This window comes from Vipera berus (genome assembly GCF_964194415.1).
Source record: "Vipera berus genome assembly, chromosome: Z".
NCBI lineage: Eukaryota > Metazoa > Chordata > Lepidosauria > Squamata > Viperidae > Vipera > Vipera berus.
Window position 1 is genome coordinate 68,479,449 of NC_138205.1, and position 26,701 is coordinate 68,506,149.

A 26,701-nucleotide genomic window follows, 5' to 3' on the forward strand; every position below is an offset into this window, starting at 1 on the left:
TTGCGGAAGAACAGGGTAGAACAACGGCTAATGACCCTCTTTTACTGGTCTACTATAGAGAGCGTCCTCTCGTATGGTATTGTGGTTTGGTATGCTGGTCTGACAGCCGCGGATAGGAAAGCATTACAGAGGGTGGTGAGTACAGCAAAAGACATTGTGGGCTGTCCCCTGACACCAATGGATGACATCGCATGGGCTCATTGCCTTGGAAGAGTGAGGAAAATTCTCAGGGATGACTCACACGCTGGACAGTATCTCTTTACTCCTACCATCGGGTAGGAGATATAGGAGTATAGCCAGCCACACCAACAGGCTGAAAAACAGCTTTTATCCATGGGCTGTTAGGCTTTTGAATGAGAAATAACTTTTGTGAATTTTATGCAGAATTGACTTGGGAGGCCGGTGTGTGGTGTAGTTGGTTCACATGGTGTAGTAAGATGGAGGGTTTGTTGTCACTGTGTGTTGGGGGGTGGGAGTACAAAGGGAGGCTCTGCTAATCTCAATGTATACATAGTTGTACTTTGACAATAAAGGTTCATTTCATTTAAATGAACTTTTGCACGATATTCTAATTTTTCGAGTTTCACCTGTACATTCCTATATTTTTCTATATTGGATTCAAGAGATGTTGGGATTGCAATCTATTTTTGTTAACTGTTTTGAGAGACTATAGATTGTGAATATTTTATTAGGAAATAGAGAAAAGAATGTACAATGATAACATACCTTTTGAAAAAGGGGCATCTTATCACAGCAGGTTTATCACAAAGTACAGCAAAATACTCTATCATGAAATTTCATGGGTATTTCATGGGCCACTTCTGATTCTTTATGTTTGTGGGAATATTAATTTAGATGTGATGCCTCCTTTAAAACACATTGCAGTTTATGCTTCTCCAAAGACATTTTCTTGTATATATATATTTTATTAAATAAATGTTTTAAAATAATAAAAAACATACAAATTTTGAAAGAGAAAAAATAAGAAAAGGAAAGTAAGTGAAGAAAAATGGAAACGGACAAGGAAGAAAGGAAAGAAAAGGAAATAAGGATAATATATAAATAAATATTACTAACTGATTTTTTTAATAGTCAGTAATAAATATAGTTATTGTCTTTTCTCTAATTAAACAAGACAATTTTGTCATCTCTGCTAATTCAGTCATTCTCATCAGCCATTCTCCATGCTGATTTAGTCCTTCTGTTTTTGTGCATTTTGCAGTGCCCTCACCAAAAGAATTTTCATGTGTTTGGTCAGGAATAAATCAACAATACTTTTATGTTTATCAGTCACTCATGTTAGATGTTGAAATGTAGGCTTCGCTCATAGTTACACACCCATAAATAAGAACTACCAAATATTCAGCAACTGCAGATAGATAACATCACTGAAATAATGCCAGTAGCAAACTGCCATAGAATAGAATAGATTTGGAGCTCTATATGTACAGTATGTCAGACAAAAGTTAAGAGGGTAGTATGACATTCGGAAACTGTTTACATAAGCTCTACAAAGACAACGTAGATATTGTTGTCCTAGATAAGCTGGCAACAGATCCTGCAATATTCAAAATACTGCTTTGTGTATATGTTAATATGCAATTCATCATTTTTTCAGTGTTGGATACTTTTGCCTATCTCTTAGCACCACATGCTAATATTGCTTATGTTTCATGGAAAGTGACTAAATAGCTAATTTTTATTATATGACTTTTCTGTTTGAACTAGAAACCCAAGACCTACAAAATCGATACAAAACTCACCCCTGCTAGTCTCCACTGTCTTCCCCCCCCCACTCTTTAGGTTTGCAGAATTATTATAGAATTAAGTCAAGTCACAACTGGCAGAGTTTTAGTGCTAGGTTTTCAAGTCTAGATCTAACAGCTCTTGGTTTTTTATAATGAACTTCACTTTTACCCTATACTTTTTCTTTTCCCTTACCCTGCCTTACTTTCCCATTATTTTCATTTATCTATCTATTTTATATTTTAACAAACTAATAAAATTATATCTATAAAAATGAACTTCAGATGAAATCCTGCTTCAAAAGGTTAGCCACAGTGAACTCAATGGGAGTGATTTCAGAATAGATGTATAGGATGTTGAAGATCAGATATTAGGTGTCAGTCTGCTAATTCTTTCTCTGTAATGAGTGGTTTGCACAGCTCACCAAAGCAGGCTGAAATAGGATTCTATATTTTTTTGTTCAGGAACTTGTGTGATCTATCAAATTGAATGAATCAGGGAATCACTTTAAACCATAACATAGTTGCTTTCCTTAGACACAGCATTCCATTTGAATATAGCAACTGTGTTCTGTTAGTCCGGGTTTAGAGTTACTATGTTGTATGAACCCAATCAGTAAATAGTAAAGACAAAAAATGTAATGCAAAAATGCATCAGGAAGGGACTCTTTCATACAGATTATCAGACAAAATTCAGGGGAAATAGGGTGGGAGTTTTTGGAAAACCAGGCATTCTCAGTCACCAGACCATGTTGCCTGGAAACTGGAAAAGAAGAAAGCCAGCAGATGGGTCATGAGTTATCCAGTGTGATCAAAATAACTGTCAGGCTTTAATGACAGTCAAAACCAGAATTTTGAAATGCACATGGTTATGGCGTTAATAAAATTTTGGAAGCTTGTCAGAGCTTTACTCAGATTTCTAATATAATGAAGGCAGATTTGCTTTGCATTTCTTTCTCATACCTTTTCTTCTGAGGACTTAAAAATTATTTTTCTCTGTCTCACCTTTCGATCTATTCTCTTCTCCTTCCCAGTGTCAAACTAAGCACATGGTTACATCTAACTGTGATAAATGCCACCTTATGGGAGGGGGTAGTTCAGCCAGCTTTGAAAAAAGCAGTAGTTCATCCCCTCAAGACACATTCTTGGTGTGACTTCCAGGAAACAAATAGAGAACTGAAGACTATGATGGAATGAACAGTCAGCAAGTAGAGTGGTTCCTCTCTGGACAAGGAGAGAACTTGAGATCACCGACATGTGCTCCAGGCTGTTGCACCTTGTGAGAAGACTGAAAGATAATGGTCTTCAGCAGATTCAGAGCTCTGGGAGTTGTGGCAATAGCCATTTAGAGCCTTCAAAAGGACATTCAACTTCCATACTTCCTTTTCTGATCCTTTTAAAAATTGGTTAACTACTTTGCAGCTATTAGGAAACATTTGATTAACAAATTTGAAAATACCAGGTGAGTTTTCTTGAATCCTTAGTGAAAGAAGTTTTAAATACAAGTTTAACTACTTAAATAAACAGCAAAAGGATAATTAAAACTTTGAAAAGTTACAAATGGACTATTGTATTATTTATTTATTTATTTATTTATTTATTTATTTATTTATTTATTTATTTGCAACCCATCTCACTGCAAGGTCTAGATAGATTTGAAATAAGATTTTACAATTAATTATAGGAGAACATATTCATTTTTATGCATCTTTCAGCATTCAGCTGGGGTGGAATTTTTTATGTTTAATATTTTATGTTTAATGATAGATGTAGTTGATTTGAGGGTTTTTTGTACACAAGGTTTTTTTCTTAAACATCTTAAAAATTACAAGGATATACAAATAACAAATTAAGAATTTGGTTTGATCTGGATTATTTTCCTGTATTAGAGTTACAAAAAACAACTTGTTAAAGATTTGAAGACTTTTGTGAGATGGACAAAGAAAAAATGAAAAGAAATCAAATTCTAAGGCATTATTTGAAGGAACTACAAATTAAGATTGTTAAAAATAAAAGGAAGCAGTGTAACATTTGTTTATCTGATCAAGACTAAAATAGATATTTATCTCTGATAACTCTTGACAGAACTTTGCTGATCAGAACTTAACAAGGTTTTAAAGATTTGTTTATAGAAAAGAGATGGGATATGGGAAGAAGTAATCATTTGTTGTATTTTAAAAGAAGGTGATATTATAAATTGTTTATACTTGTGATAAAGGGAGAAATAATTTCTTTATAAAGTTGTTTTCTTTTTCTTTACCACATTTTTATTTTTATTTCTTTTCTGTTGTTTTTTCTTTTTTTTTCTTTTTGCAGATCAGTAATGATTGACTTTAAGGGTACCATTTCAGGAACTCGGCTACAGATGCTGCTCCTCAGATTCAGTTAAACTGACTGCTAAAGCGGCAATTTGGCCCTGGGTCTATGAACATTTTACGATGAAGTCAGTGAAACTATGGTAGAATATTAGGCAGCATATTTAAATTACTTAGCAATCAATACTAATCATAGTATTAAGTCAAGAACTAGAAGTCCTGAAGCATAAATGAAAGAGCATGGAATAAATAAAGTAGAACAAAAGTGGAAAGTTTAAGAAACAGATCATATGCTGCCAGGGAAAACATCAAGAACCAATAATATGACTAGTGGGAAAAATACAATAATAATTACAATAAGGAAAGATCAACTTTATTCAAAAAATATTTACTAATGACTAGCAAAATGATAGGGACATGGTGGCTCAGTGGGTTAGGACGCTGAGCTTGTCGATCAGAAGGTCGGCAGTTTGGTGGGTCAAATCCCAAGTGCCGCGTAACAGAGTGAGCACCTGTTACTCGTCCCAGCTTCTGCCAACCTAGCAGTTCGAAAGCATGTAAAAATGCAAGTAGAAAAATAGGGACCACTACGGTGGGAAGGTAACAGCGTTCCGTGCACCTTTGGCATCTAATCATGCCGGCCACATGACCACAGAGATGTCCTCGGACAAGTGCTGGCTCTTCGGCTTTGAAACAGAGATGAGCACCGGCCCTTAGAGTTGAAAACGACTAGCACGCATGTGCGGGGGAACCTTTACCTTCACCTTTACCTTTACCTAGCAAAATGATCTGGTCTTAATTTCAGAGTGTATTAGAGTTGGGCTGCTAATAAAGTCAAATGAGTGGATAGATGGATGGATGGATGGATGAATGAATGAGTGAATGAAATCCTATACATTGTAAGGTTTTTGCCAAGATAAAAACGTTGTTTCTCTAATGATGTAGAAACCAGAATAAATTTATTTTGATTAATTAACATTTCTAGTGCTTAACAAAACCAACCTTTTGTTTGCTGTCTGAAAATGTACTGTCATTCTGAAGTAGTTTTTTTCTTTCTGTTGTTCTCTTGTGGCAGAAGTGACAGTGAGATCTCCAAAAAGATCCACCAACCAGGTGAGGCGAGCAATGCCACTAAAAGATGGAAATCCTGAATATCTTTCATCCAATGGACCCCCTTGAGGAATAATAAAAAAAACTTGAAATCAAAAGCTGGAAAAGAGAAGATTTTAAATCTTCATACAGAATTTATATTACAAATGACTAGAAAGTATGAGACGTGATCTACATATATAAGTGGCAGACTGAACTGTAGTACTTTAAGCTATAATTGACAAATACAGAATATCATACTTTTGGTTGTTCTCCTTCTAAATATTTATTTTTTCATAGCAAACAAAGGGCATAGTTGTCCTCAAAGGGCTGATCTGCAATTTTATGTTCACAATAAATACTATTCAAAATACCCTTTCTCTACCTTTAGTATGAAATGACTCAATCCATTCATGACACAAACCTAGATATACAAATATTTTCCAAATCAGGGTGACATATGAAGTCAAAGGACTAACCTGTGAAATGTAATGTTCCCTTCACAAGCTCCTTTCCTGACACCTCTTTCTTCAGTTGTTTGTATTCCTCTGTTAGTAGTTCAATATGTTCCACATGGAGGATCTTGCCTGACATTGAGCCAATTTATATTTGGACAGTTTACTTGTTACGGTCACAAAGCAATTAATACTTAAGAATAGCAGAACATCCCCCCAAAAGAGTTGTCACTACATTAACTGTATTGGGAAGTCATGAAAGAAATTGTATGTTTGTAATTTCTTATCTCCTAGTTGTGAAAGTCATAACTCTTTAGATAAGGGATTAGTAACTTTTAGGAAAGAGGCAAGAACTAGCTATTCTGTTGTCCTGCATCAAGATGCTATATCAAGGGAAAGAAAAGCAACATTTCTCATATTCTCATTTTTATTCAACTATTGATAAAGAACCAAACAGATTTACGATTGTATTGTCCTATAATGTACACTCTTTTATTCCGTTCAGTCATGCCCAGTTCTCAGAGACTGTGTCAACAAGTCCCTGCAGTTTTCTAGGCAACGTTTTTCAGATGTGGTTTGCCATTGTTTCCTTCCTAGAGTTGTGAGAAACTGATTGGTCCAAGATCACCAAGCTGGCTTTGTGCCTAAGGCAGGACTACAGTTCATGGTCTCTCAGTTTATTAACCACTACACCAAATTGGCTCTCTTACAATCTACATTACAAAGTCCTAAATTCCAAAATAAAAAATTTGATTAGACTCTTCAGATTCACTCAGTAATACAATATCCCTATTTAGTATATGAATAGAACTGAATCCATTAAGGTTATAGATGCTTAGGTTCTAAATGGATAACATTACTTAAGATGCTACCTACTATTTAAAGTTCTATCTTAAACAATTCTGACTTTGGGGGGAGAGGGAAGAGGAGATTAAAAAAAATAATTTGAGTATCAACATTTAAACAATAGATGTGGATTTGTATTATATATTACCTTTCAGCTCTGCCAACTCCCAAAGTTCATGAGCTACCTTTGCAGACAATGCCAAAGGATACTCAACAAGGACATGCTTGCCAGCCTCTAGGAACTTTCTTATAGAAAAGAAAAAAAAATTTATACTTCCCTTAGGAAGATGAAAGCAGTGTATAGATATCCCCCAATTATTATCAGCAGTCTTAGAAAACTATCATATCTAAAGCCCACTTTGGTCTTCCTCTAGTCTAAGTAAACACATTTAAAGCCATAACTGTAGACACTAGACAGCATGGACCAATATTCATTTGTTATACACATGTAAATAATGAAAGCAATTCCCAGTATGATACACGTATATTTATTCTGCTGCTTTTCTCACTATCATAATTTTGAAAGCTGGGAAAGGGTACAATTTAAATATTGTGATATTTGATTTGCATCTGAATGTAAAGCTTAATTTTTTTTTCAGAATTTGGTTCTAAAATGTAACTGATGGATGCCTAGTTGTTGATTATCACCAGTTTGATACAGCAGAAAATGTTAGTGGCTTCTATTCTGTTTTCCACTAGATAAAAAATCTGTATACCTTGCCGATAATGAAAATAAGGTAAAAAAACATGCACGCGTGCGTGCACACACACACACACACACATCTATACACAAATAATAAAAAAACCCACCCAAGTATTTTTCATTTTAAGTCTATTTTAAATCTTTTAATGGATACTAATTGTCAATTGTATCAACAGACTGTAACTATAGGAAAGCTAGAATGTCCAGATTCTCTGGAAAGTTGTAAATTTTTTTGCAAATAAATAATAGTTTGCTGCCTTCTAAAATTTTGCCCTGATTATGATATTATTTGTGTCATGTTTTAAAATTTTGATCTCCCCCTTGGCTATTTTGCTGTTTAGAGTGGTAATTAATTAATGAACATTCTAATGGCATTTTCATATTAAGAATTCAAAAGGCAATACCTTACACTTTCAGTATGGTTTTGGTTATCTGTACTGATGATGGCAGCATGGACCTCTGGGTTGTCTAGAGCTTCTTGCAGACTAATTTGCTTGACTTGATAAACATCATCTAGAGTTCTTCTAGTTTAGCAGAAAAAGAAAGGAATTCTAAGAAAGACTTCCATGAGAATTCCCAGATTATAAAACAGCACAAGAAGAAGTATTAACATCTTAATGGTTAGATCTAGGAAGTCCTAACTGAAATTCTTTCAAGTATAGTTTCAATGTGTTTGTTAATTTTGATAATATGATCAATTGATGCCTCTCTTCTTTAGCCTACTGTCCTGTTTCAAAATCCTGTTCTGATCCATATACTGTATGAGGTTAAAATATTAACAAGGATAAGGTTTCTAACAATATACTTCTCAGTTTATGGAATTATTTCTGGGAGGACTTCACAAGTAAACCTGAAAAAAACACATGTGCCATATAGTACAGCTATTGCTTAGTATTAAAATTGAAAGCCAGCTTGATTACTATAGCAAAACAGTGGAAACCTGAATTCAAAACAGTTGCTTCAAGTTTGAAAAACATTGCTCTGGATATGAAATTGATTACTTCAACATTTTTGAAAATGTTGACCTTATCTTATAAAAGTATGTTACAACATTGAAAAAGTATAGAACCGTTCAAACAGCCTATCTGAAAGCCAGAGTAGTTTTTACAAATTTAAAATAGATTGTGAATTTGAAATTGTTTGCATGCTATTACTCTTCAATATTTGGAGAAAATTAGCAATAGTAACTGAAAAATACAATTGTCCTCATTCAGTGAGAGATACATTACAAATATTAATATGGAAAAACAGGATTTGTGATTTCTAGCACAAATACTCTCAATGGTGATATAAATATAGAAGACAGTGCAAGTTTAAGAATCCAGGCATTACTCTGCATTAAATGAATCATATTACTTCACAACTATTTCTATGTTTTGCCATTTAATTCACTCAGCTCTACCATTACATTCTGATTATGAAATCGGTGTTAATATTTCAATTAGGTAATGAGAATAAAGCTAGAGGGTTCTAAAAACTATGGGACTCCATAGTCAATTCAAGGCATACATTTGTCTGACTACAATGCATCTAGTTAACTTAAATAAAGAGGCCCCTCTCACCTAGAAACAAATCCCAATAATTTAAGATGTTCAGCAGGACTGGAAGACAAAGGATTCAGCAAATCTCTGATTCGTACAGATCCAGCAATTCCAATTCCAACCACTACTGTTCCAAACATTGCCAGTTCTAGATGAAAAAGGAGAAAGGAAAGGAACAGTAACAAAAAATATATGAAAAAGTATCTGGCTTTTGAGCTACTGCTAAGGCAAGCATAAAAAACCAATTCAAGACATAATTCAAGGAAATGCAGTTATTTGCTTTTAATGGTGAAATTGCATAACTGTAATTACCACATTCTTCTAAACTTTGAATATTTTTCTCATCTTTTCAGAAGTTTGTTCTTCCTTTTCTCTCTTTGCTATTTTTATCTATACACTAACTTTTCCTTTTTTATTTAGTACCCCCTTTCCTGTCAATTTACATGTGGAGTGAATGAATAAGAACAGTTTCTATTAATTTTCTGGACAGCCTTTACAAGCAGGCATATAAAAGATTCTCTGGAACTTTTTAAATTTACTCAACTTGCCTAAGTGGTACCCATCATCCTTCTAAAAGATTGAGAATAATTTTATTAAATTCCTCATATGTGTTAGGAAAATTAGGCTAAATGGCCAGCAGCATGCCTCTCCAATATTCCATCCATTCCTGCACTCTGTCAGCAATTTTCTGGATGAGGTGAGGCAACAGTATAAAAAAAAAAGCAGGTGGTCCAACAAGAATCATAAAACATGGACAGAAGTATATACCTGGGACAAACAGGGTGAGACCTTCTGTTGAACTGATGTAGGCAGGTCACAAAAGGTGCCTTTCCTACATACAGAAGAATATCAGAGTTAGTACTGAAAGTAATATTATTCAGAGTTGAGTCTCAACTTAATCTACTTTTTCTGTGTCCTAGAGATAAGTTCTACATACTTTAATCTGCTTCAGTTAAATACAACTGACTTGTTATCACTCAGAAGCAGTACATGAGTGTCAAACAGAAATCCAGGGTTGTTGTTTTTTTTTGTTAAAACAGGACACAGTTCCAACGAAAGTGTAATATGATTTTTACTTTTTAAAAAACTAGGTGTTTTTTTCTTTAAAAATCATGAGTTCTGTTCTCTATAATGCTATAATACTATTATTTTATTATACTGTAATTAAAAAAGAAGGCTGGTTTCAGAAAACTTCATTTTTCCCAGCTGAAATCACACTCGCTTCTTCATTGAAAGTTTTCATAATAAAACTTTCAGAAATTTTGGTTAATTGTAAAAAAAACACATAATTTCCATTTGTTTATCAGTTTAAAAAATCATGGAGAATTACCGTATGCTGTTATTTTTTATAAAAGTCATCTATACCACCACCTACCAATAGCCTAAGACATTGTTTAAATCAACTCACAGTTTACTGTCTCTTTTATCAATGGGAATTTTCCTATTAATTTTTATATTCACAGATATCTGTGATTAAGAGGACTAACTCTATGTTCAAAAGGCAACAGTTATGTACTTTGAAGTGTTTGATTCAAAGCTAGTTTAAAGAGTTTGGGGGCAGTTTGCCTTCCAGTCAGTTAAAGGGACTGCCTGGACAAGTCCCTTTAATTTTCATTCTATCATGGATACTATCTGAAATGAATTATTGCTTTTCCTGATTAACTATTTTCCACAAGAGATCTTTCTTTTTATGTATATATTACCACATCTATTTTGCTATTTTAAGCTATGTCACGTTTTCCTCTTATTTATTTATTAAATTTGTATGCTGCCCATCATTTAGATTCTGCCTAAATATCAGTCAGATGTTGATGCTTACCTTGGACCTTATAACATCATTTCTTTATAATACAAACTTCTGAAGGCAAACCATTCCACTGGTTTATTGTTCTCACTATTAGGAAATGTTTCCTTATTTTTAGGTTGCTTCTTTCCTTGATTAGTTTCCATCCATTGCTTCTTGTCTTACCTTCTGGTGCTTTGGAAAACAGGTTGACACCCTCTCCTTTGTGACAGCCCTTCAAATATTAGAACACTGCTGTCGTGTTGCTCCCTAGACCTTCTTTTCACTAGACTAGCCAGATCCAATTCCTGCAACCATTCTTCATATGTTTGAGCTTCCAGCCCCCTAATCATCTTTGTTACTCTTCTCTGCACTCTTTCTAGAGTCTCAATGTCTTCTTTTATACCGTGGTGACCAAAACTGGATGCAAAATTCCAAGTGTGGTCTTACTAAGGCATTGTAAAGTGGTATTAACACTTTAAGTGACCTTGATTCTATCCTTCTGTTAATGCAGCCTATGTAACTATATTAATGTCTTTAATATAGATAGCTCTACATCTCAGTGAAAAGATCATTGAGATTTTCCATTAGTAAATAGAAAAAGCAATGGTTTTGCTTTTCAAATGTTAGCTCAATGTTTGTAGATATTCCTCAACCTACAACCACAACTGAGCCTGGAATTTTGGTCACAAGTTGTTGCAATGCTAAGTCAAGTCATCATATGACACGTGATTTTGTGACAATCATTAAGCACGTCACTGCAGCCACTAATTGATTCACATGGTTAATAATAATAATAATAATAATAATAATAATAATAATAATAATAATAATAATAATAATAATAATAAATATCAAAACTGCATGATTATGGATGAAACGTGTAACAGTGATACCCATTGTCATTGGGGCACTGGGAACTATGTCCAAAAACTTTGCAAAGTACATCAAGAAATTGCAGCTTCCTGCAATAACTTCAAGAAAGCTACAAAAAACTGTGCGACGTGGAACATCTTACATTTTAAGGAAATACCTGGTTGACACCTAGGATGCTGGCAGCAACCCACGTCAACCATTAGTGCCAGTCAATTTGAATGTTCAGTTGACTGAAGTTCATGTTTAACGAATTAAATTATAATAATAATAATAAAAGTTGGAATGGACCTTGGAGATCATCTAGTCCAACCTCCTGCTCAGGCAGGAAACCCTATACCATTTCAGACAAATGACTTAATAGGTACATTAAGAAATACATGTGATTGTAACTCCAAATGTAATTCATACAATGTACATTTTTTGTCAGTTTTTACTGAAAAATAGAAAATTTTGCAGAATGCAATCAGATGACCATGGTATGCTGTAACTAGTTGTAAATGCAAGCCAGTGCATGGAATAAGCAATGCATGGGTGGTGCAGCAGTCATAACTTTGAAGTTATAAGTTATAAGTAACTTCAAGTCCATTGTAATTTCAAATGGTTTTATGACTGGTGATAAGTTGAGAACTACCTGTGCTAGTCTTTTTTAGTTTATCTGATTTAAATTCTTGCTTCATAGAATTACACAATAGTCCCTAAATTTGTCAGAGTAGTTGGATTTTGACTGAGTAACTTTGAATGAAGGGTACATTTATGAGTAAAGAGACTCTGGACTATTATGTTCACAGACTTCTTACAGTCTTTCTCTGAAATAGAAACCATCAAAACTGTAAAAACAAATTTAAAAAGTAAAATGCATCCTCTTGGTAACAACATAAATTTTGTGCAGGCTTTTTAGCAATGATACAAAAGTGACACTATGCCTTTCTTGAGGATGATTTTTTTCAACCTCTCTGGTATAGTTTACAGCCTATTCCTTGGTGATGTCCCAGCTTAGTTTCAGTGTCTGCTTAGGTTTTTTTCAAGGTCAGTTATTGTACACTAGTTACTGCCCCTGAGCTGCACAATAAAGACTTTTAACTCTGCTTTTGTTGCCCAATTTCCTTGCTGTTATTCAGTTGATTACTGCCCTCATTCTTAAATACTTTGTTTCATTGAAACTGTTCAAAACAGGATTTCAGCATTTAGCTGTTGTTCCACAGGGATCACCATGCAGTAATTTCTGCTATATATTCATGCAAGATAATTGCATTTATAATTTACCATCCATTTATAATATTTTAGACATACAATTCCATTCAGTCTCAACCTGCACATACCTGGAATATCAACAAATTGACTATCATATTAACTATTAATGTGCAATGCCCATAACATGGCTGCTGCAGCATGTGTAGTCAGTAAAAATAACAACATTGGGGTGAGAACAGTGGTGGATTCAGCCGGTTCGCACCAGTTCGACAGAACCATCTGGTTATGATAAATTTGTGCTTTTTGGAACATGTCTGATTTTCATTCAAGTTCCTTCCAGGAGGGGGGAAAAAAACCCTCCCCAAAAGTCCAAGAGAGGAGCGATGGACGGAGATGCGGCACCTTCAATCACGTCACTCAGGTGAAAACTAGGTGGTGCTTCTCAGAGGTAATTTCAGGAGAAGGCGCTTTATTTCTTTAGTTTCCCGATTGGTGCATACAGGAAAGGGGGCGAGGATGGGGAGGAACAGGCTTCGGCTCAACCCTGACAAGACGGAGTGGCTGTACATGCCAGCATCTCAGGAAACTCAGATCATTCCATCTCTCACTATGGGAGGTGAGTTATTGCCTCCCGTAGATAGAGCTCGCAACTTGGGAGTTCTCCTAGATTCACAGCTCTCTTTAGAAGATCATATATTAACTGTGACTAGGGGAGCCTTCGCCCAGTTATGCCTGGTGCGCCAGTTGCGGCCCTATCTAGACCGTGATGCCTTACGTACAGTCACTCATGCGCTCGTGACCTCTCGATTAGACTACTGCAACGCTCTCTACATGGGGCTGCCCTTGAGATCCACTCGGAAGCTCCAACTGGTGCAGAATGCAGCCGCATGAGTTGTGTTGGGGGTCTCCCGATACTCCCATATTACACCTCTGCTCCGTGAGCTGCATTGGCTTCCGGTTGCCTTCCGGGTGAGATTCAAGGTACTGGTTATGACCTACAAAGCCCTACATGGCATGGGTCCGGAGTACCTTAGGGAGCACCTGCGACCAGCATCAACTTCCCTCCGCCCAGTGCGCTCCCACAGAGAGGGCCTCCTCAGGGTGCCGCCATTTGGAGAATGCCGTCTGGTGACCCCCAGGGGGAGGGTGTTCTCTGTGGGTGCGCCTGACCTGTGGAACCGTTTACCGGTTGAGCTCCGGATGGCTCCTGACCTTCGCTCCTTCCGACGCGACCTAAAAACCTATCTGTTTGAACAATCCGGCCTGGTCTGATGGTTTTGTTTTAATTATTATTTTAATGTAATTTATCTTCTGCATTTGGGCACTAGGGTTTAATTTGTTTTCAATTTCTGTATTTGGGCATTTTGATATTTATGTCCCTGTTCACCGCCCTGAGTCCTTCGGGAGAAGGGCGGTATACAAATAAAATAAATAAATAAATGTATTAGCTGGGGTTGTGGCTCTGGAACTTTTCCCTGTCTAGCTATACAGAGATAAAAGTGAAGAGAATTGCAAGTGAGGACGCCAGTCAAGAATCAATATGGAAATATCTTAAATAACAATTTTATTGTTGTCAGGTATTATTTAATATTTTTTCATTAATATTTTAAAATTCATTCTTATAGCATAATTTATTTATTTATTTATTTATTGATGGGATTTATATCCCGCCCTATCTCCCGAAGGACTCAGGGTGGCTAACAACAAAACATATAATAAGTACAGAAATCAAGATAAAAATGAAATTGAGAACATCAGTGCAGTAAATTAAAATTAGAGAATTTAAAAAAATGAATTAAAAATACTAAATATAAATTAATTAAAATGCCTGTCAGTCTAGGTCAGCCTGGTGGAACAGGTGTGTTTTGAGGCCACGGCGAAAGGATTGGAGGTTTTGGGCCATCCGAAGCTCAGGGGGGAGCTGATTCCATAGGGTTGGCGCTCCCACAGAGAAGGCCCTCCCCCTGGGGGTCACCAGCCGACATTGCCTAGCTGACGGTACCCTGAGGAGGCCTTCTCTGTGTGAGCGTACTGGACGATGGGAATTTGTTCCCGGCAGCAGATGGTCCTGCAAGTATCCCGGAACTAAGCCATGTAGGGCTTTAAAGGTAAGTACCAGCACCTTAAATCTCACCCGGAGGGCAACTGGTAGCCAATGCAGCTCACGCAGGAGGGGTGTAATATGGGAGTATCGGGGAGCTCCCATCACAACCCGTGCAGCTGCATTCTGCACCAGTTGAAGCCTCCGGGTGGTCTTCAAGGGCAGCCCCATGTAGAGAGCATTACAGTAATCAATACGGGAGGTAACGAGTGTGTGGGTGACTGTACGTAGGGCATCTCGGTCCAAAAAGGGGCGCAATTGGTATATAAGACGAATCTGTGCAAATGCCCCCCTAGCCACGGCTCCAATGTGATCTTCAAAACTGAGTCGTGAATCTAGGAGGACGCCCAGATTGCGTGCTCTATCTATGGGAGGTAACATCTCTCCTCCTATAGTCAGAGATGGAACCTCTTGGACTAAACGAGATGACGGTATGTACAGCTACTCAGTCTTGGCCGGGTTGAGTCGAAGCCTGTTTTCTCCCATCCAAATCTGTACCGCTTCCAGACAACGGGACATCATATCGAGGGCATCACTGGGTTGGTTCGGGGTGGAGATGAATAGCTGGGTATCATCAGCATATTGATGATATTTCACCCCGAAGCTACGGATGATCTCTCCCAGCGGCTTCATATAGATGTTGAACAGGAGGGGCGAGAGCACCGAACCCTGAGGGACTCCACAATTAAGAGGCCTAGGGCTCGACCTCTGCCCTCCTGCCAACACCGTCTGCGAACGGTCCGAGAGGTAGGAGGAGAACCACCGCAGAACGGTGCCTCCCACTCCCAGCCCCTCAAGACGACGCAGTAAGATACCATGGTCGATGGTATCAAAAGCCACTGATAGATCTAATAGGACCAGGACAGAGGAATAACCTCTATCTCGGGCCCACCAGAGATCGTTCACCAGCGCGACCAATGCCGTCTCCGTGCTGTGCCCTGGTCTGAAACCCGATTGGTACGGATCTAGATATTCAGCTTCCTCCAGGTTCAAAGGGAGCTGTCGTGCCACCACGCTCTCAACGACCTTCGCAAGGAAGCGAAGGTTGGAGACAGGACGGAAGTTGTTTAAAACAGCTGGGTCCAGTGCCGGTTTCTTGAGGAGGGGCCTTACCACCGCCTCTTTCAAGGCAGCAGGGAAGTACCCTTCACTCAGTGAGGCATTGATAACTGCTAGGAGCCAGCCTCGTGTAACCTCCCGAGATGCATAGACTAGCCAGGAGGGACACGGGTCCAACAAACACAAAAATTAATTTTGTGTACCTCTTTTATTGTTCTTATTTAAGTATTAAACTGCATGAAATAATAATCTACTTTTTGGTATATCATTTTTTTATATTTAAAACAGTCATTAGGGCAGAGAACCGATTGTTAAATTATTTGAATCCCACTACTGGATGAGAAGCAGGCTGAAAACCTGTGAGCACCCAGTGGGAGAAGGAAAGGAGATCCAAGGCTTGCAGGGGCTGTGAGGGGTATGAAGTGGAGAACAGGGTGCTTCAGGTTGTGGGATAATAATTGTTCCCATAATAGGTAGTGTAAATGCTCCATTATAGTCATAAGTGAAGGACTTTCCACAAAGTCTAGAATGTTCAAAAGGTTCAAAACTCTTTCCAGTTCTTCTTTAGTTGTTAAGAAATTTGTCAGGCATTTCTTTCCACCCATCTCTATTTTATTTTTTGTATTGTTTTCCCTTTATTTTTACCTGTTTCTTGGTCCGTTCACCTTCTATATTTTTCCAGAATTATTTTAAAAACTTCTCTTATTCACAGAATGTCTTTTGCTATGATTTTTCCTGGTTTTCTAATAATCACTACAAAATGTTTTAATCTTTATCAGCTTCTTCTTGATAACTTCTGAGCTTTTCATCCAACTCTTGTTCCAACAACTTCTTGAAACCTTTGATCATGATTTCAGCTGTTCTTCTGACTTCAAAACTCAGTGTGCCAAATTTTGGCAAATTGACCATAAGGTGTCAAAATCAAATGCTGCATGTGACATGGATATACAAAAGGGCAATTTTTGCTCAGTAGCCATAAACTACTTTATTTCCACACCTGAATTGGCTGGAAATGAAGCTGGTTTAAGAAATATATTTCTGAATTTCAATCCATTCTTCTATTTTGGCCACTCTGATAGCCTGAAGTTTGATCTAGACCAGCTTTTCTCAGTTTTTTTTTACCCTGGAGGAACCCTCAAAATAATTTGAGTGAGTATAGATGTAACTAAGAATGACAGGCTTAAATTATAGGATGCCACCCCATTATAATAAACCAGAAAATACAAAACACTGACCATGTAAAATCTGACCTAAACTTTTGCTTCCATATAACAGTGGATAAAAGGAAGATCTTTGCTTTTTTCAAAAAACATTATTTGCAACAAAAATTTTTTAACAGGTAGCTGAATTTTATATTAAGTAATACTCCAGAAGTCAAAAGCAACCCCCTTTTGTATTATTACCAAGAAAAGTTAGATGGAACTTTATTATAATGGGGTGGCATCCTATACTACAGCGGTCTCCAACTATGGCAACTTTATGACTTGTGGACTTCAACTCCCAGAATTCCTCAGCCGTACACAAGTCTTAAAGTTGTCATGGTTGAGGGCACCTGCTATACTATATCAGATGGCAGTACTCTAGGCCACGTTCTGCCACAAATTCCCATCTTTTTCTGCCATCTCCATGAAATTCCATTGATAGCGCTAGCTCTTCAAATGTCTTCTCCACCTATATATGGAAATTGAGGTCCCCTTCCCATCATATGCAAACAGTTAAAAAGAATACTTTAAATATGTGAATATTTCTGAATTAGTAATTTGGTGTAGGAAAGTAAGGGTTAGGATTAAAGGAAACTGTGCCAAAGAAAAAGTTTAAGAATAGAAGTGAATTTATTTTTTTTAGAAAGTAAAAGTACAAATGAATCTTTGCTTGCTTTCTTTTGGATAGAGAAGTCATTTGGTTCCTGAGGCATTATCTTGCCTGTTTCCAAATTGTTGTGCCATTTTCAGTATCAATATTAACAAGAAAATTGAAAATGAAGCTATTATCAATCAAGACAGTTTTGAAAATGGTCATTTTCAGTATTTCTATTTTCTCAGTAGCAGAAAACTAAACAAACTTTTTGTCTGATTGAAGATTTTATATATATTTATTAATGCTTTTAATTGTGCCTATATTTTTGTTGAACAACAGAAACCATTCTATATTAATTCTGATGATGACAAATATTTGCTATGTGATTTATATACCACCAGAGGGAATGCTTAGTACCGCAAATGTTTAAGCTTTATCCTAGCTCTCAAGGTCTGCAAAGTTTACTTCATTTGAGTCACACCAAAGTACATTCTAAACTGTTCATGTCTTTCTATAGCAAAATAGAACCAAAATAGGTTTATAATATATATTATCCAAGCTGGTATGTGCACATTCTTTTCTTATAAATCCTCTATAACTGATAGTCGGAAAGAAAGCAAACAGAATTCACCTTTAGTAGATTTGTTGGACATATTAGAAATAAATAACTGGATGGGATATTTAGGCTAAGGATTTTCTGACATACAAATTATATTTTCATTATTATTTGTATGAAAAAGGAAGAATGTATTTATGATGTAATGCAAGAAACATAGTGGTTAATAATAATAATAGTAGTAGTAGTAGTAGTACTACAAGGCGGCGCCATTTTCGCTAAATTAGATCTTGCACAGGCATACCAGCAGCTCCTGGTTACCAGGGAGACGGCCGACGCACAAACTATTGTAACTCACTGTGGAGCGTATAAAGTTAATTGTTTACAGTTCGGAGTGACTGTGGCTCCAGGAATTTTTCAGGAGGTGATAGAGAGGACTCTGAAAGGGATTCCAGGAGTATGTCCATACTTTGACGATGTACTCATCGCGGGGAACACGGAAGAAGTATTGGCTGACCGATTGGAGACAGTGTTAGGAAGATTTCGTGCTGCAGGGTTTAAGTTAAAGAAAGACAAATGCAGCATTGGCATAAAGGCCACTGAATTCCTGGGTTTCAGAATTGATGCCAGGGGAATCCATCCTGCAGATGGATGGCCCCCACTCCCAAGAATAAGACAGAACTGCAAGCATTCCTGGGGCTACTAAAGTTCTATCATTCATTCCTCCCAAATAAAGCAGCTATTGCTGAGCCCCTTCACAGGTTGCTGGATAAGCAGGCAGTGTGGAACTGGACCCCTATACATGAAAATAGTTTCAGGAGTTTAAAGAAACTGTTGTCCAGCAATTCAACTGTGACTCACTTTATAGAATCTAAGCCCATTTGCATAGCATGTGATGCTTCCCCATATGGAGTGGGGGTAGTTTTGAGTCATTTGGAAGGGGATGGGGTCCAAAGACCCATTGCCTACTACTCCAGGACACTGTCAGGGGCTGAAAGGAATTATGCTCAAATTGATAAAGAGGCCTTGGCAATAGTGGCTGGGGTTAAAAAGTTTCATGATTACCTCTACGGCCGAGAATTCACAATATCCACAGATCACAAGCCACTACTGGGGTTGTTCACATCAGATAGGCAAACTCCCCAGATCTTATCCCCAAGAATGCTCAGGTGGTCCATTTTCCTATTGGCCTATAACTGTAAACTGGTGTACAGGCCAGGGAAGGAGATGGGTCACGCTGATGGACTAAGTAGGTTGCCACTAAAGCAAGCGGATCCGGAACCAGCAGCTCAACTACTGACCATTCAGGACCTGCCAGAATGCCCACTCAAGGCAAAGGATATCACTGCTGAGACAGTGGCAGACAAGATCCTGAGCAGAGTTTTAACATGGGTAGCAACTGGGTGGCAGGAGAAAAGCCCGGGGCCAGAATTCCAGGCGTATTTTATTCACAGGCATGAGATGTCCATGCACAAGTGTTGCCTATTGTGGGGCAGCCGAGTGGTAATTCCAGAAAAGCTAAGGAACAGAGTCATCCAATCTCTACATGAGGGGCATCCAGGAATAGTAAGGATAAAGGCACTAGCCAGAAGCTACCTGTGGTGGCCAGCCCTAGATAAGGCCATAGAGGAGCAAGTAAAAGGGTGCTATGTGTGTCAAAGGTCCAGACCTGAGATGCCACATGCGCCCGTTCAAAAGTGGGAGGCCACACACACCCCATGGTCCTGTGTCCACATTGACTACGCAGGGCTATTCCAGGGACAGTTGTTTTTAGTGGTCGTAGATAGCCATTCCAAGTGGTTGGAGGTAGTTCCAGTAATGAGCATGACCACAGCAAGGACAATCCAAGTGCTCAGGGGACGTTATGCCACACATGGCCTCCCGGATGTGTTAGTATCGGATAATGGCTCTCAGTTCACCTCCTCTGAATTCCAGGCTTTCACGAGGAGCTACGCAATTAGACATGTCACATCAGCACCCTTCCACCTGGCCACCAATGGATTGGCAGAACGCATGGTGCTCACAACCAAAGACGCATTAAAACGAATTATCAGCGGCGACTGGCACCAAAAGTTAGCCCAATTCCTACTTAACCAACACACCACACACCATGCACGGCTACCGGAAAGAGCCCAGCGGAACTTCATTGGGGCAGAAGGCTTATCACCAAGCTAGACAGACTGCACCCTGACAGAGTGGCTGTGGAGTCGGATTAATCCAACCCCCCCTAGGGAAGGGAACTATGGGCCTGGACATGTATGGATCCCGGGGGTGGTGGTTGACAAAACGGGGCCGTTGTCTTACATTATTGGGGTGGAGGGGGATCAACAAATAAGAAGACACATTGATCAGATCAGGTCACGAGTTTCTGAAAGACTGCCAGCCAGCAACCAACATGAGGGACACTTGTCAGTACCACCCACGATTCCGTATGATCACCAGCCGAACGCAAGGGGGGAACTGGATCTGTGGCCAGAAAGAACTGTATAACCCAGGCAACAACAGGCACAGGAAGCTCACAATGAGCTGGGAACTGGGGGTGGTACACTGGGTGAGGACAGAGCAGAGGCACCCACTGACTCATTGGCTCAGGACAGGGGCGAGCCTCTGAGAAGATCTGCTAGGAATCACAGGCCACCGGCTTACCTCAAAGACTATGTGCAACCATAAGAACCAACATATTGTCTGGAAAAATGTATATATAGTTGTATTATATTGTTGTATTGTTCATTCTTAAGAGGGAAGGGGTGCTGTGTATTGGAGTATGTATTGTATTAAACAATAGCTTAACAGATGACAGCTAGAAGAGGCTGTACATAAGTTCCGCAAGGCATGGCTCAGCTTTCGGCGGGAAAGCCTGGTTAAATTGATTGGCTGTCAGCTCAGCAGCCAGAGTATATAAAGGGCACAGGCAGCCCATTCTGTGGCTGGTTCTTCTCTACAAATAAAGAACTGAATTCACTGCCTGGCGTCGTCTTATATGTGTTAACCCACTACACTTCACCAAGGTACCACCTATACCACGGGTCGGCAACCCGTGGCTCCGAAGCCGCATGCGGCTCTTTGAGCCGTCTCCTGCGGCTCCCAGCCGCCCAGTGCGCGCGCACCTCTTCGAACGGGCAGTGGTGCGCGTGCACCTCTCCAAATGGAGTGGCACCACCCGTTCTGAAAGGTGCGCGTGCACCTTTCCGAAGGGCGGAGGTGTGCGTGCACCTCTCCAAGCCGCCGTCCCGTCCGGAGACCTGCCGCGTTCGTCAAACATTGACGAACACGGCAGCTGTGCAAACGGGATGGCGGCGGTTTGGAGAGTGCGCGCGCACCTCTCCCAAGCCGCCGCCGTCCAGAGACCTGCTGACGTTTGGGGAGGTGCATGCGCACCTACGGTCGTTCGGAGAGGTGCGCACGCACCTCTCGGAATGGGTAGCGGCCCTGCTTCTTGCGAAAGCTGCCGCGGCCCGTCTGCAAAGCTGCCGCTTTCGGCAGCTTTGCAGACGAGCCGCAGCAGCTTTCCCAAGAAGCAGGGCCGCTGCCCGTTCGCGCGGAGGTACGGAGACCTGCCGACGTTTGGGGAGGTTTGGGTAGGTGCGCGACCACCTACGGTCGTTCGGAGAGGTGCGCGCGCACCTCTCGGAATGGGTAGCGGCGTCGCTTCTTGCGAAAGCTGCCGTGGCACGTTTGCAGGCTGCCGAAAGCGGCAGCTTTGCAGACGGGCCATCACCGTCGCGCAACCAGGAACCGGTTCCATCACACATAAAAAAAGGCAACCTCGCGCGTCCGCGCATGCACAAGAAAAACCCGTTTTGCGCATGCGCAAAACATTTTTTGCGCATGCACATGCATGGACGCACGCGGCTCCCACTTTTTTTATGTGTGATGGAACCGGTTCCCAGTGGCTCTTTTCCTTTTTCGGGTTGCCGACCCCTGACCTATACTATACCTGTTCATTTGGCTTTTCTTGCCTAAATGTAGAACCTTACTTTTTTCACCATTGAATTTTATTTTGTTAGATAGCGCCCAATGTTCAAGTCTGTCAAGATCCTTCTGTATCTTAAAGCCTATCTTCTGGAGTGTTGGCTATTCCTGCCAGCTTGGTGTTGTCTGCAAATTTGATGAAGTCCCCATCTATTCCCTCATCTAAATCATTGATGAAAATGTTGAAGAACACTGGGCCCAGAACAGAGCCCTGGGGCATTATAATAGCGCTTATTTTTAAGAAACAAATAAAACATATAAACTGGCTGGGTGTTTTATTATTTTGGTCCAGAACTGTATTTTCTATTTTCAATGAAACATACAGGCCTTGCTCTGAGTGTAATGATCTTTCTTCTTACAATAGTTAGATTTTTTTATTATTTAATTCCTTTTCTCAAACATCTTATAAACCATGGTTCTCAACCCACCCTTTTTGCATTTTTGTCTTGGAAAATAAACAAAAACACTCATTTCCTGTTTGATGCCTATCACATATACTGAATTTCTATTTCTATCTTCTCATTTAGAAAAACTGCTTTATACATAATGTACAGTAATTTGTAATATTAAAGGCTGGATTCAAAAGTTCTCTAAACTGAAATACACAAGCTTACCAATCAGGATATTCCAGCCATTCAATCCTATTCATATTCATTCACACTGAACTAAAAGAGTTTGGAATAACATTGCTGAAGTGAGGAACAAGAAGAACTGGTATGGTACAGCAATTACAATAGCGCATTAAGCTAACTTGCAAAGACCTGAGAGAGAAATAAGATTGCTGCGAAGCAGGATAGAAGAGGCAATATCTTTAAAGAAGTAAACATGGGTCAAGGAACAGAATTTTCATAATTATATTGCATAATTGTTCCAGGTATGTCCATAATTATTCCATTCACTTTCAGTCTTGCTCATACACAATACTCTGTGTAAGTACATACATTCAGTTAATCTAGAGAGGTAATGAAGGAGGACTTGCCTGATCATTTGGTAGCAGTGGCATATCAGACTGCTTAATTTTATTTTGCTGGGAATGACTATCAAGGCCAGTGTGATGAAGATGAACAATGCTGACTATCTAGATTAGTATTTTTCAAACTTGGCAACTTTAAGATGTTTGGATTTCAACTTTCAGAATTCCCCCGCCAGCATACTGGCAGTTGGTTCTCACCTCTTAAAGTTGCCAAGTTTGAAAAACACTGATCTAGATGAATCTGCCAATGTATGGCCTCTGCTAAATTCTGGGAGGAGAGCCAAGCACATAAGAGAATAGCATAAGCTCCAGAGCTCTTACACAGCCAGCAACGACCTGCATAGCAGTATGCTCCACCACCTCCAAGAGCAGATGCAGCTAAGCCCTGGAGGGATAATACCCTTGATTTCATACAGGTATCAGCCAGCTCTATGAAAGATGATGAACTAGCTCAGTTATTTGGCACCCTTTCTACAGAAGATCAACAATTATCTGCAAACTTGAGGCAGTTAAATCAATGCCTTTGTCAGTGTTCTCTCAGCACTTTACCACTGCCCTCCTGTTCATTTTCTGAATGCCAAAAAACACACCAAAAAAGGCATTTCAGCCCAAAATTAACCCAGAGAAATGAAGGGAACACCAAGCTGAACAAATAACACAATCTCTTCATAACCCCTCATTCCTCAGGTGATATTTCCTCACAGCTGGGCTTTGAAGAACAGACTGTCAAAGTGCAGTCCCACTTCCACTGGTTTTCCTCAGCATTGATCCTGAGTCTATTCATCTAATGGCTACCCCATCTACAACCTGCCTTTTATCCCTGCAAGTGCACTCTTTTTCAAAGGAGCCCTGAACATGGCTAACATATTCTTCCGACCTCCCAATCTGGGCCTACTTGTTCTTTCTTGGAATTGCCATAGACTCAGGATACTAGCAACTCTAACTGGCAGCAGGCAGTCTGCTCTCCATCTTCTTCCTCAGTCTATAATTTGCTCATCCCAATTTGACTTTCTGGGGTTATTTTTCAGAGGCATCTGATCAATGTAATGCAAGGGTCAGCTTTCTTACAGAGGCTATCTGCCTCATTGAAACCTAATGCTACTCTGCAAACAGGCATTTTTGTCATGACCTTGTAGGGGGCTTCATTTTTTAAAGGAAAATCCACAACAAATTCCACAAACAAATGGCGCCTTCTTAAAAAATGAAGTCCCCTACTGGCTACAGAGAGTATTACTCCGAGACACCCTGTCCTCTGCTTAACAACCTGCATGTTCATTTAACAGTGCATCAGATAGAACATGTGGGGGTTAATAAGTGAGGCTCTCTTGCTTAATGACCATCACATGTGACCATAATGGGCAGATCCATTATGGTTGTATCTCAAGGACTGCCTATATAGATATCCCAATCCAAAGAATCAGAGGTAAATTAAACTTATTTTTAAATTCTTCAAAATTGAAAAAATTGAAAAAATTAAAGTTTTTTTCAGAAGAAAGACTATACAAAGTAATAGTGTAAGTGCAACTTTTAAATTCAAATAATTTCATAATATAAGAGTTTCATGGCTATAGGGGGAGAGGTGTCAAAGTTATAATTGAGCTCAATATTTTCTGTATTTATAATTAACATTAATTACAACATTAAATACAGGCACTGAAAACAACCTTCACAAAACAAGAGTATTAATTCTTGCCAGAATTAAATTTAGTAACTCATACAGATCTGTGAGGGAAGGTAAAAAACTATTTGCTACCATCTATTCATTGTCTAGATTTTTGCAATCCAAATTTAGATTTAGTTTATAAAATCTATTTATTAATTATTAATTCAATCTCACTGTTAAGATGAATTAATTTGTATTTCCCAATAAACTCCCCTTTTCAGCTCCAATATTCTATTATAATTATACGAACACAAAATAATAAGTAAATCTTACAGGAAAAAACAGGGCATTTTTCTTTTATTCTGGCACATATGTAAATCCATAAGCTGTACTTACAGAAAATAACTAAATCAAATCCAATACCCAATTCAATGCATTTATTAAACACTTCAGTAAAGAGGGAGTTAAAAACTGTTAGTTGTTTTTTAACATAAAACTTTATCATAGCTACCTATACATGCCATATACTTTAAACTCTGAGGATACTTACAGAGTAATTCCATGAAAATTCACAGCATTATGAAGCCTGTAAAATTTCATAGAATTGCTCTGTAAGCATCTTCAGAACTTAAACTTCCTTGTTAATATTAATTAATATACATCTTTATTCTGTCAAGCAGTAGTGAAGGTAGAAGTTGTCTCTAAGATGAAAAAATTCAAACTGACTACTTAATATAATTTTTATTATGGTCATTAACCAGAATTGCAAACAGAAACATATTAAAATAAAAATATAAAAAGGTAATATTACAATTCATGATGGATTCATCAGTGGACATCAAGGTATGCAAAATTTTATTATATTTTACAAGCAGTATAACAAAGTTTAGCTATGTTCAATAAGACTGATATTGATCTGATAACGACAACTGTACATAAAAAAAGTTTAGAATTTCCCAAGTGTTTTACCAGATAATGAATATATAAGGTGGTTCTTTGAGTCCTTATAGAGAAAATACTACAGCATGACATGAGCTGCAGTTTTGATAAGTGTTGAAGCATGGTGACATTAGTTGTCTTTGGAATTTGGAAACAGTCATTTAATGTAAGTATCTCCCTGGTTTGTAAAATGTGGCTTGGGTATTGCAGACAGATCCTTTTGGGCTTCTAAGTCTTTAATAAGTTGCTTAAATGCAGTGAGTGCACACTCATAACCCATCACTGCCTACCTAGAAAACCAAGATGTTGATATTTTTATGAGTTTGTCCTGAGCCATATTGTCTTCAATAAAGACAGAACCCAAACTTGTGTGACACTAACTTCAGTAAATATGCTATGATGTATCATGTTTTGATTTTAGACAAGCTGTCTTTCTTCTTAATATTATGTTTGGAATGCAAGGTGCTATCTGGAATATAGCCCATATGAATTTAGAAACGACCTTTCAAGAGATGTAAAGGTGTTATAAAATCCTCCTCTAGTACAGGGCTTTCAACCTTTTCACCTATTGTACCACTTTTAGGATATGGCAACATCCGAGTACCACCAGTCGCCTAGCAAGGTGTCAAAAACTTGCTGACATCCCCCCCCAAAAAAGGAAAAAAGTGATGAAGTACAAGTAGTCCTCGACTTACAACAGTTCCAGCTGACCGGCGCTTCTTCTGGGCTCAACACTGAGCTCTAGCTGGAGCCTGGCGCTAATCCTGGTGCTTCCACTGAGCCCTGACAGCCCCGAAAAAGTGCTGATCCTGGCGCTTTCACTGAGCTCCGACAGCCCTGCAGCTCTAGCCATCTTTCGCTCAGGCTTGTGTGGTGCTGCCACCGGTTCAGCTCATTCCTCTCCCTTGCTACCACTTTTCTAGGATGGTCGAATACCACCTGCCAGGTGCCAATGTACCACAGGTGGTACCCGTACCACTGGTTGAAAAGCCCTGCTCTAGTAGGATTACAAAGTCGTTATGTGTGAGCCTTAACTAAATATAGAATTTTAGAGTCCTTATAAAGATTATACATAAGCAACAGTAACCATCTATCAATGGTAGCATTCACAAGTTTAATCTATAGACTTGCTCTGGAAACTAGATGGAATGCAGGTC

The 26,701-nt window shown here is 38.8% G+C and overlaps 1 protein-coding gene across 2 annotated transcripts in view; it reads right to left on the reverse strand.

The window, feature by feature from the left end:
- The window catches only part of BLVRA (biliverdin reductase A), a 48,053-nt gene that overhangs the window by 9,322 nt on the left and 12,030 nt on the right, over window positions 1–26,701 (reverse strand). The window contains exons 2-7 of one of the 2 annotated variants that reach the window (XM_081344137.1): window positions 9,463–9,526; window positions 8,716–8,842; window positions 7,558–7,677; window positions 6,599–6,696; window positions 5,629–5,736; window positions 5,063–5,234 (exon numbers count right to left, since the gene is read on the reverse strand). In XM_081344137.1, coding sequence (XP_081200263.1) covers window positions 5,063–5,234; window positions 5,629–5,736; window positions 6,599–6,696; window positions 7,558–7,677; window positions 8,716–8,834 — 617 coding nt within the window. In that variant the 5' untranslated portion in view covers window positions 8,835–8,842; window positions 9,463–9,526. The remainder of the gene's footprint in view (window positions 1–5,062; window positions 5,235–5,628; window positions 5,737–6,598; window positions 6,697–7,557; window positions 7,678–8,715; window positions 8,843–9,462; window positions 9,527–26,701) is intronic. The other variant, XM_081344136.1, reaches the window with a different exon arrangement.